General features: G+C 37.4%; 2 protein-coding genes across 3 annotated transcripts; both read left to right on the top strand.

Moving 5' to 3' along the window:
• Positions 1 to 1,286: 1,286 nt before the first annotated feature.
• On the top strand, positions 1,287 to 3,687 carry LOC110161916 (caspase-7-like). Its single transcript, XM_020926760.2, has 4 exons — positions 1,287 to 1,564; positions 2,334 to 2,497; positions 3,058 to 3,190; positions 3,254 to 3,687. The coding sequence occupies exons 1-4, from the start codon at positions 1,306 to 1,308 to the stop codon at positions 3,565 to 3,567; spliced, it is 870 nt and encodes a 289-aa protein (XP_020782419.2). The 5' UTR covers positions 1,287 to 1,305; the 3' UTR covers positions 3,568 to 3,687.
• Positions 3,688 to 8,890: 5,203 nt separating this feature from the next.
• On the top strand, positions 8,891 to 11,361 carry dusp11 (dual specificity phosphatase 11 (RNA/RNP complex 1-interacting)). Of its 2 annotated transcripts, none has more exons than XM_020926585.2 (8): positions 8,891 to 9,185; positions 9,260 to 9,335; positions 9,422 to 9,553; positions 9,627 to 9,750; positions 9,828 to 9,935; positions 10,011 to 10,086; positions 10,196 to 10,321; positions 10,443 to 11,361. In XM_020926585.2, the coding sequence occupies exons 1-8, from the start codon at positions 9,148 to 9,150 to the stop codon at positions 10,900 to 10,902; spliced, it is 1,140 nt and encodes a 379-aa protein (XP_020782244.1). In that variant the 5' UTR covers positions 8,891 to 9,147; the 3' UTR covers positions 10,903 to 11,361. The 2 variants fall into 2 exon arrangements, with proteins under 2 accessions (XP_020782244.1, XP_020782243.1); XM_020926584.2 differs by having other exon boundaries at positions 10,196 to 10,327.
• Positions 11,362 to 12,343: the final 982 nt, after the last annotated feature.

Here is a 12,343-nt window from a genome sequence, read left to right as displayed (position 1 = left end):
TACAGATTTGTCTAGATAATCTACTGTTATTCAACATACGTCTTAAACCTCAATTTTATATTTAATGAAAACTTTTAACACAACTTGAATTGGCCTCATAATGTGTGAATATCATTGTTCGGGTACTATACAAAATTAGATATTCATTTTTGTCAGTATTGCCCAACCCAAGTAATTTCTAGATTATTATATGCCCTGAAGTGATCACTGACCTGCGACCGTCTGCTTTATTTCCTCCATTTCAATATGTGACGACATTTCTTTAAAAAACCTTTTGACACCACGGCTGTAAACTTTATGTAATAGGCCTATTTTATTGCAGGAATCAGGTTCAGTTTGGCAGAAAATCCAGAGCGATGTGAGACTTGGCGATATAGTGAGTGGCACGAATTTTTGACATTCTGCAATTGATCAAACCTGTCTCTTGCATGAATTGCAAATTTCATTCAATATGGTTTATAATATTGTATTGTAGAGCAATTAGGTTATTACATTTTAAAAAATGTTTTATTTATGCAGTAGTTTTTTCCATGGTGGTGGATTTTTCCTAAGACGCCTGACTAACATGGCCCCCAATTCAAGCTGAAGCTGGTTCGTACAAACTATAGATTGGGCTGTGAAACTGAGGCCCTGTAGTTTGGTCTCTGCTGTCTCTTTTATTGTAATTATATTCTAAAAGCGTGAACAAGGTCTGCACAAAGCAAAATCTAATTTCAAACCCTGCCTAGACAGTAGACAGTAATTCCCATGACAAAGGTGAAGCTTAAATCGCTTTTTTTTTGTTTTAAATTTGTGGGTTTTGGTGTACAGGCAGATTCTTTTCAGAATGGTATTTTCAACAGAACAAAAATGTATCAGATTCTGGACAACATGAATAAAAAAGTCAAATCAGGAAGAAGTCAGGAAACCCCCTCTTAGGTTAAAAAAAAATTAATAAATAAATAAAAAAATAATATATATATATATATATATATATATATATATATATATATATATATATATATATATATATATATATATATATATATATATATATATATACATATATATATATATAAATAATTATTATTATTATTATTATTATGTATACAGTACTCAGGACGGAGCCATTCAGAGAAAGCCTGACGCATGTCTTACATGTTCTGTTTTAAGTTCCTGTTACTTACGGTACCAATACTTTTCTTTACTGGAAAACCTGTAACTTGTTGAAGTCACCTGTCATGATGTCTTATCAGTGTAGTAAAAATGACAGCATGGCAGGAGAACCTGCCCAGGAATTCCATAAATGGTAAGAGAGGTGCATAAATGGTGTCACATGCAGTAAAAGCCAGACTGTACACTGTGTTCTTACCTGTAGACAGAAACATGTCGCTGCTTAGAGGAGAGTGTAACCGAGCTCTGATAGTGTCTGTGGGACACTTTGATTATGGGGTGAACCTGGGCTGGAGGCCTGGAGTGAGCAAAGATGAGAAAAAACTCCACCGGATTCTCAGCAAACTGGGCTTCAAGGTGGACATCCACACAGACCTAAGCTCTGAGGAGATCTACCAACTCTTCATGAAAGGTACTACAGAAATCTGCTATGAAACAATATACGCTTTAGTATGATATAATGGAAGAACTTTTTGTTAAATCACTGAAATTAACTGATTTGTGATATTTTAATTAATAGGGTAAATTAAGATGATGATGATGTTTCCTCTATGTAGTTCCAGTGTTAGCGTATGAGATAGAATGAGGTCTTAAACCACAAAAACAATACAAATATTTATACATTTTTAAAGAGTTACGTTATCATAAATGTACATGTTCCATATTACGCACTGAGTATTTTGTTACGTATTATTTATTAAGTATTGTGATCTTTGTTCTTTGTTTTTAAAAACTGTACAAACAGTCATCAAACCTAAAATGTCAATATTGACTCAGTTCCTTTATCTCGATTACAACATTGCATGCTAATTTATTGTCAAAATTAAAAGGCAGGGGAGAGCTAATAAATTAATATGACCCTTGAGCTCTTGTACAAACAGCTTATCTCATCAAAATGAATAGCTACTTGTAAGAGACAAACAATTTAGGATTTAGGATTTAAACAATATGGATTAGTTTCACCAGACAACCCTACATACTGATCAAATTTATAAGGTTTAATATGTTTGATTTTACATCTCAAAATATATTGTAGTCATAAAATTTATAAAATATGCGCCATAGCTTTAGAAAGATCTTTAAAACGAGATTTATACCTGGCTGGTAAGTAATGCCTCTTGCTTGTCCATCATGTGTTTTATTATTACAGTTGATATGGCTTTGTTTCTGTGGCTTTGCAGAGAGTCAGCGGCCTGTGAAGGACTGTTTTCTGGCTGTGCTGTCATCTCATGGCGAGGAGGGTTGTGTCTTTGGAGCAGATGGAAAACCTGTCAGACTGTCTCACATCTTCAGATTCTTTGCCAACAAGTGCATGGAGAATACAGCTAAACTATTCTTTATTCAGGTACACAATGTCAAATACTGAAGGGTTGTTACATCAATACCCAAATACTAATCACAATAATGAAACTGAATGCTGAGCAAGTACAGCTTCTGAAAAGTCCCATAAAGAAAAGAAAGTTGGATCTTTGTTGAATAGTTTTAGAATGGACCACTTGATAATATTAAATCAAGTGGATGCTTTTTGTGTTGAAAATTAAATTCTCTAGTATAAAAAGTGTGTGTTTAATATTATGGTATCTGGTAAGATATTGCCTTTAAGATATTGCCTATCTGGTAAGATATTGTGGTATTGCCTTTTTCCTTATTGTCAAAATATTAGTATTGTGACAACTCTAATATCACACATGGGCATATATAACATCTTATATCAGCAAAAAATATTGAAATGAAACATTTTAATTGCTTCAGTAGTTCAAATGGAAATGCACTTAGTCAATAGACAGTGGCTAACAATCATTTTATTGAAATTAATATGTTAATTAGAAGATTCTTCACTCAAATTTGGTCCATAGTATAGCATATTGTACATAATTAACCTATGCTTCGTCTGTTTGTTTTCAGGCTTGTCGTGGAAATGGTCTTGATGATGGTGTTGAAGTAGACTCAATAGACTCAGTGGACAGCACAGAAGGAAGTTTTTCACCTGATCTATCTGTGCCCATAGACACAGCCGTCATGTATGCCACTGCACCAGGTAAAGCCAACACATTTCCTGTATGCGTTTTTGTGAGTATCCCTAACATTCTGTTACCCTTAGGTTACGCTGCTTTTATGCACCCACTAGGATCGGTCTTTCTCCAAACACTTTGTAAACTGCTGGAAGAAGACGGCAACCGAAATCTAGAGCTATCCCGATTAATGACCCGCTTGTGCCACAGAGTTGCATACACCTTCCAGGCCAAAGGTCGTGTCTATGGTGGGAAAAAGGAAATGCCCTGTCTGCTATCTCGCATGACCAGAGAAGTTTACCCCTTTGCAGAAGCTGGGAAAGACACTGGTGTTTTGGGACTGTCAGCAAGTGTAATGATTGGCACTGAAAATGTCAGAAAAAGAGTGCCATCAATCAGTTAGCCAAATGCCTCCCATGACCTGTTACATATGCAAGAACGAACAACAAGGAAACAAGCAAAAAATAAGTTATTTGTACATACTATATAATGTACAGTATGTCTATATGTATTGCTTGTGCCATATTGACTACCTGTGAAAGTGTATGAGAGATACTTTTAGGCTCTGTGACTACATAATAAAACAGTCCTATTGCAAATAGAGGAGGTGCTCTGGCATTATAGTTTGTGATGGAACACTATGCAATTTCACAATAATATTCAGAATAAGGTACTAAAACAATTTAATACCCAGTCTTGTGTAATCGTCAGATCTTGTATTACTGTAAAATTCATGTTCACAAGCACTTCAATTATTATTATTTCTTTTTTTGCAGTTAAAGACTTTTGAATGTATATGGTGGAACATTCAAGACTAAGCAATGTGGAGAAAAGGACATGACACATTCCCACAAGTCCTCTAAACTCTGATAAATCTTGATTTCTGTCATAAATGATCAGATCAGACTAACACACACGTTTTTTATGAACTAATAGTAATCATACGAGTTTCTGTCATGCTAGAATTCACGTAAAAGGACTGGATTATTTGATTTTTGTCTGAATTGTGGCTCTTTTAACAGGTGGAGCTAAGGTAAATGGCTAATGCCTAGGACCTTCACACCATAATAGTGTACTAGTAGTAGTAGCAGTAGTAGTTTATTTTCTTCGGTCAATTAACATAATCATGCATCATATAACAATGATTTAACAAAACAAAACAAAAAAACACAAAAAAACACAAAACAAAACATATTATGCAGTTAGTGCATATAAATAAAGTTATTCTGTAGACAGAAGGGGTTTAGGCTGAAGTTTAACACTTGTTTTGCCAAACCCTATTAACATATAGAATAGGATACAAGATGGCAGAACTATTTACAGAAAACAACAACAAAAAAAATCCTCTTTTATGAGAGCAGGAAAGAAAATGTCCTAAATGTTATAGCGTACACTTACACAATACAGAACACAATCCAAATATATGTTAATGTTCATACACACACACCCACACCCACCCACACACACACACACACACTGACCCTGTACATGTTAATTTTTATACCTATTGGTTTATATTATACTCTTAAATATATAAATATAATTGGGGGTTGCAGTTAATCTGTAGGTTTGATGGGTTAAAATATGATTTATTGAATTTCTCTGTATTTTTCTATAATTTTAGTTTTATATATTTTTTTAAATGTGTAAATTGTTTTAGAGCCTTTTAAAGTTTCATCGAGACTATTCCACAGATTAACTCCTCTGATGGAGACACAGCGAGAATGACTCAAGAATGATTTATTCATACTCAGGCAGAAGGGAACCCTCAGGGCCTTCAAGGTATTCAGTGAAGGCCCAAGAAAAAACAGTGAAAGAATTTTTGTACTACTAATATATTTTTTCAATATTTTTTATTCAGTGAGTAATAAACACTACACTAGTAATAATTTCTAGATCATTGTTAAAAACTTGGACTAATATTTTTTGTGAAACAAAGGGTTAATATAATGGAACGGAACTGGACCAATCACAATTTTTCTTCCAATCGTATCTGGGTAAATCAGTGACTCCCCCTGCAGCACTGAACTAAAGAAACACCTAGGCCTTCGCCTTCCTGTAGTGAAGACCCGTGAGTTTGAGATTGACAGTTGTTTTAGCCAATCATATTTCATTGAGTTATGGGCGGGATCATGTCATGACATCTTCCGGGCCTTCACCTATACCCTGTGAGAGCAAATATAAGCAAGCGATGAACACGATAAATGCTCTCTGCTCGCTCTGTCCCGTCCTAATAGTCCAGTTCCTTATATTCATTTTTTGACCTTAGTGGGAATTTTGGGGGGATTTGATAAACTATATATTTTTGGTTTTAGTATATGGAGTCAGAAAATCAATGTTTGCATTTGCCCAGATGTCTATATGGCGACCATATTGAATTTTAAAAAAATGGACGCCAAAAACTCTTTTTGGAATATCTCAGCCTCTGAATAAGTTGAAATGTTGATTTGTAACAGCTACACCCACAATTTCAGGGTCAGGGAATCAAATGGTGCTAGTTACAAATGGTGCTAGTTAGTTGGTGCTGTAAGACCTACCCACATTAACCCTTAGATGAATAAGTGGGTCAAAAATTACCCGGTTTGGTTGTTTTTTTGCAATTTCATTGTAATATTTGCATGTAATACTCCATGTTCCTCCAAAAAACTTTTTTTTTTTTTATTATCCTGCTGAAATACATCAACAATGTGGGTAGAACAAACTATAAACATCACATGCAGTTGGTCAGATAATTCAAAGAGTTTAAAGGTAGCTAATATAAAATTTGGGTGCTAAATGTCAACAAACACGTTTAGACACAATATGATTACGCAACCTTTTTAATTAGACATTTTCTATAAATCATCATTATCATAATCACTTTCATACAACCATAGACCGTATATACGAGTGGACAGATCTAACGCTGTAGCCGCCGTGTGCCAAATAGGAAGTTCTCCAGGAGGTCCTTCCTGCTCCTTCTGACTCTGGCTCCAATGGACTTACATTAGGATCTTGTGGCTACTCTCTCTGTACCTGCTGCAGTGAGTCGCGCCATTTTGGTCTTAAAATTTCTTTATGAACCCGCTCTACGTGATCCTGATTTTTTTTTTTTTTTTGCTATTTTGTCCGTCAAAAAAAATCCTATTCATAATATAAAGCCCGTGGGTGGATGAGATCCATGAATATCTTAAGTCTCTGGATGATGTGAGGATGTCTTGACTGACACGCCTCTTCAACATTGCGTGGCAGTCGGGGACAGTGCCTCTGAACTGACAGACCGGGGTGTTGGTTCCTCTGTATAAGAAGGGGGACCGGAGGGTGTGTTCCAACAACAGGGGAATCACACTCCTCAGCCTCTCGATAAGATCTATGCCATGGACTGGAGAGGTTTTCATACCGTTCATGGAACACTGGACCAGCTCTACACTCTCCATCGGGTGCTCGAGGGATTATGGGAGTTTGCCCAACCAGTCCACATGTGCTTTGTGGATCTGGAGAAGGCATTCAACCGTGTCCCTCATGGTGGCCTGTGGAGGGCGCTCTGGGAGTCTGGGGTCCGGACCCTGTATGACCAGACCAGGAGCTGTTTTTGCATTGCCGGCAGTTAGTCAGACCTGTTCCCGGTGCATGTTGGGTCGCCCCTGTCACAGTTTCTGTTCATTGTATTTATGGGCAGAATTTCTTGGTGCAGTCAGGGGCCGGAGGGGGTCCGGTTTGAGGACCACAGGATCTCAGCTCTGCTGTTCGCAGATGATGTTGTCCTGTTGGCTTCATCAAACCAGGACCTGCGATGTACACTGGGGCGGTTTGCAGTGTGAAGCGGCTGGGATAAAGATCAGCCTCTCCAAATCTGAAGCCATGGTTCTCAACTGGAAAAAGGTGTCTTGTCCTCTCCTGGTGGGTGGACAGTCCTTGCATCAAGTGGTGGAGTTCAAGTATCTCGGGATCTTGTTCTCAAGTGAGGGGAGGATGGAGCGTGAGATTGACAGGTGGATCGGTGCAGCGTCGGCAGTGATGCGGTCACTGTATCGGACTGTTGTGGTGAAGAGCGAGCTGAGCTGAAAGGCAGAGCTCTCAATTTACCATCAATCTACGTTCCTACCCTTACCTATGGTCATGAGCTCTGGGTAATGACTGAAAGAACAAGATCGTGGATACAAGCGGTCGAAATGAGTTTCCTCCGCAGGGTGACTGGGTGCTCCCAGAGTGAGGACCTCAGTCACACTGGAAGAGCACGAAATAGAGCTTTATAAACATGCTATATGAGTAAAGGCCTGGACAGATGATACTGAGTGTAGCCACATACCATATTGTTAAAACTAAAAGTTAACTTGTGTTTACCACCACAGTACAATTAGACAGATGGTTGTTCTTATAGAGTGTGCAGTGTGGGAGCTTCAGAGTCTCTGTCTTTAGCTTCAGTCTGAGTCAGACATACAGTGAGGCTGGCTCCTGTTCAGCTCCATGTCCAGGTGAAGATCCAGTCTGTCAGTGTCCAGCTCTGGGCTTCACCTTTCTCACAGCATCTGAAATGACACCAGTATGTATTAAACACCCCATAACACCTCTTATTCTTGTAAGAAGTTAGAGTGCAGGTTTGTGAAGAACAATGTAAGTGAGGTGGGCTGTGTGATTTGAACATGACAGGTGAACACTTGATTGGAGAGATCTGTGCACTTACAGAGGATCAGTCTTAAAACTCCACCACTTTAGTTTTTGTTTTGAAAGAAACAATATGTACAACAAAGGCTGCTAAGGCTGGGTCCTTTGTCGGCCGCAAAAGCTGCAACCCTCAAACTGGCCTCCACGGACTGCAAGCCCATTGCCGAAATGGGACAAGTGTAGCCAAATTCAAGGAAATTGAAACATATTGCACCTTTTGCCATAGCGGAGAAGAAACCATCCCCCATCTGTTTTATTACTGTAAATACTCAAAAGAACTCTGGTCAAATTCAAAGACACTTATCCTGGAAAAAACATCCGTCAGAATTCATTTGGATTGCTCGGGTATAATAATCCATTTCCATTATAAACAATATACATTTTAATATTTAGTAAACTTAGTCATTCTGTTAGGAAAATTTCATATCCATAAATCCAAATTCTCAAATTCCAGACCCCTTTCCAAAATCATTATCCTAGACATCAAGAATTATCTTCAAACTCTAAACAATATTTGTAGCATTAAATCCATCAAAACGCTCAATATTACAAAAGAATTAGAATTTTATTTTTAAGCACTTTCTCACTTTTTTGTATTGATTTCTTTTTGTAGACATTATGTGCCTCAATTTAAGTTTACATGTATGTTAAACTTGTTTAAGAATATATATATATACATATATATACAATATATGAACTGTACAACAATCCCATCTCCACTGTACTCCACTATACTGTATCTATCGTTGCTGTTTTGTCATGTTGTTTTGTTACTGTAATAATAATAAATAAATATATATATATATATATACACACACACACACACACACACACACACACACACACACACACACACATATATATATATATATATATATATATATATATATATATATATATATATATATATATATATATATATATATATATATATATATATATATATATATATATATACATGAGTCAACTCTAAAAAGAAAGGCACTGATTTCTAGTTGTGGATTATGTCACAGGATGGCGCTATTCGTCCTTTTGAAATATTCACGCTTTGTCGAAGAAGGTAAGTTTTTGTACGTCATCTATGCGACAACAACAACAACAACAGCTGTCTGACCGAGATAAGTTTGTGCCGATTTTAAGTTTCGTTTTCAATGAAATAGCTTTGTCGAATATTTTTTATTCTGAACGGCCTGATAAACGTAACTTTATCCCTATGTTCGCCTACTTGCATGTACGTGTTATCTTAATATTGATAAGATTGGCTGCTCTTGCTACACGTGGTTAGTTCACAATTTGACAGTTTAACGCTAACGGAAAAAAAGAAAGTCTTTGTTTGAAAATGTCTCGAGGATACAGGAAAAACGGCATTCCCGACAGGTAGGGCAGCTAACACGGCACTGTGCTAAATGCTAAATGCAGCCGTGTAACACTGCATTCAATTCTACTTCTAGGTGGTTAGATTATCAACCTGTGGGGAAACGCCTTCCAGGATCTCGTTTTATTGCTTTTAAAGTACCACTAAAGTTGGTGAGATAAATCTCGCTCAAGAATGTGTTTTTCTTCATAACGTGGTTGTTGTTTTTTTCTCAAATTATATATTTTAAATATTTCAGGCTTTAACTCGGAAACTTGCAAGTTCTGATGTCTTTGGACCCTGGGAGCTGCTTGACACTGTGAAAAGGGACAGTCAGGAACTTGGTTTTATAATTGATCTGACATACACTAAACGCTATTACACACCAGAGGTAAAGGCAAACTGCTGAACTTCAAATATGGTAATTCTGTTGTGGAGGTAATATTAATTGTGATTTTTACAAGGATGTCCCAGGCTCCCTGCAGTATGTCAAGATCTTCACAGCTGGACAAGAAATTCCCAGTGATGCAACAATTCTGAGTTTTAAGCGTGCTGTTTGCCGTTTTCTATGTGAAAATGCAGATAATGGTATGTATGTAGGTATGTATGTTCAATTTAACTCTACTCTCAATGGAGATGTTCATAACAATAGTTTTCTGTGATAGATAAATTGATCGGAGTCCACTGCACCCATGGCTTGAATCGTACTGGGTATCTTATTTGTAGATACCTAATAGACGTGGATGGATTGGATCCTCCTAAGGCCATTGAATGTGAGTTATAGTGCTTGGTAATACCTTGCATAGAAGTTTTAAAATCATTACTCTCATTCACTCAATTCTATCCAGTGTTTAATTCTTCAAGAGGCCATGCAATAGAGAGACAGAACTATTTAGATGATCTGCTGTCAGGACCCAAGAGGAGGTGACATGCAATTTAATTTGTCTATTCATCTATACGTGTGTCTATATGAATGTTTGTGTGTGTAATGATTGATATATCAATCATATATCATATCATACTTTTTTTACAGTAATGAAGGGATTGAGGAATGTGACCTAAAGCTAGTTAAAGGTAATTCCACTCATCGTCCAGCAGATTCTGAAGCAAATTTCAACAACATGAAGGAAAGGCCAGGAGTTTCTAATGATCCCTCAAGGTACAGGTGAGCATCAGTCATAATTGTTAGTAGTGTTTCCTACTAATAGGAAAAGTAATACATTATAAAATAATAATACAATATTACTATTGTTTATGTGTTCTCCATATATTGTTTTCAGTCAAAGGAGAAAGAACCACTGCAGCCACCCTCCAAGCAGAAACCAGTCTTTGGGCTTGCCATTGCCTTTAGCATCCGGCCTACTACCATTACCTGGTGGTAGTGGATCAGGGTTATTGCCCCCTCCTGGTGGAACAGGCCTGCTGCCATCACCTCCCTTCTCCATGACTGCCGCACCTTTCGGCTTTTACCGCTGGAGTCCTCCTCAGGCTAATTACCAGTGGCGAGGACCACTTCCCAGAGCTGAGAGTAGGGCCCCCCCACCTGACTCCATGGGGAGGTCCTGCTCCTCTTACAACCAAAGAGGCAGCAGAGACAACCCCATTCCTTCTAACCAAGCTCCACGTGCCTCTGGCCAGTGGGCCAATGACTCGGACACCTACACTTATGGGATACCTGGAAAGTGGGATGGCCCCAAAATGAGAACTCGAGAGGAACACAACCACAGATTCTACTACTAAAACCATTCTTATGATTATCCCTAACACAGGCTGCGCTGGGATTTGTGGTATGCAAACTTTATACTTAATGTTTTTTTCTCTACAAATCCATATGATATTCAGGTTTGGCATATAAGGATCTTAAATAAGTGGCCACTGACAAAATTGTGATTGATAGAAATTGTAGCAGATTATACAGATGGTGTAATAGATATTTTTCCAATGTTGATTTTTAATAGTTGAAGGAGCCCCTGAAGTGCCTTGTGGCGAATAATGTAATAATTTTATTTGTGAACACTTACAAGCAGACATTATTGAGCGATTCATGCTTCATTTTAACTGACAAACTTCAAAAACACATTTCTAGAGAGTACTTACAAATAAGAATATTAGTAAAGGGGGAAAATGCTAAATATGTTTATGTAAAAAAGGATAAAGCCACAATGTGTAACTTAAAATAAAAACATGTTTTTACATTTATTTTGGGTGTTTTTATTGCACAGAAAACTTGTACCTTAACTTACATAGAAATGTTCCTTTGGCTTCCATAGTATAGCATACAACTCATTATCCATGAAGAATGTCCAGTATGTGTGTATGTGTGTATAGTATTAACTTTAGTCATGCAGCTGCCGTGCCACCTCATACTCCACAAACTAGTCCTCTGTGCGCCATGGCTTTGGAAAGAGAGTTGGCATTGTAATGTATGTGATTTAAGTTAGGCTATTTTAGTGATAACTAGTTATAAATAAGCCACATTTCTTCGGATACAGGCTAGTTTAACATTTTATTTTCAAATGTGCATGTCATAAAAGTTTTTTTTTCTTTTTTCTTTAAGCTATCAACCACTAGGTGGTGCTGTTGTACTATTTATATTGCACACACTAAGGCGAATTCCGTGGGGTAGGCCCAAAAATTTGGAACCAAGCGTTAAATTTGGTTAAACGAGCCCTAAAGACGCATCTGTTTGGTGGTGAAACATCGGCTTCTAATTGAAGTAAGTCAGCTCTTATGCAACCTATCTCTAGTTTACCTTATTGCGCCTACTTAGTTGTACTATTAATTGTAATTGTACAACTGCATCCATGCGTACGTTGAGGTCATTTCCACCCAACCTCTTACAAGAACGGGATGGATAAAGGTACAGTTGGGTCTCAAAAGACATAGCGGCGCTCGCAGTTTGAGGAAAGTCCAATCAATAGATCAGAGTTTGGGGATCCGGGTATTTCTGAGGATTCGACAGTTATCTGAGAAATTGTAATGTGTTTATGGCCGTGGTCCCTGCCGCAACTTTTTTGGCCTGTTCTCCCATCCCATGATGGCGCCAAATTAAATCCTAATGTAAGATAGATATTCCGGGAGATACTTTATATTTCTTTGACAATTTATAGGCTACTCGTTTGTTTTTGTTATACAAAAAAATGTGAATTAGGCGTACTGTTACTTTGCTTTGTTTTGAATT

This window comes from Boleophthalmus pectinirostris, unplaced genomic scaffold (genome assembly GCF_026225935.1).
Source record: "Boleophthalmus pectinirostris isolate CB_2022bp ecotype Guang Dong unplaced genomic scaffold, ASM2622593v1 HiC_scaffold_18, whole genome shotgun sequence".
NCBI classification, from domain to species: Eukaryota; Metazoa; Chordata; class Actinopteri; order Gobiiformes; family Gobiidae; genus Boleophthalmus; species Boleophthalmus pectinirostris.
This window is presented reverse-complemented; position numbering and strand designations above follow the sequence as displayed.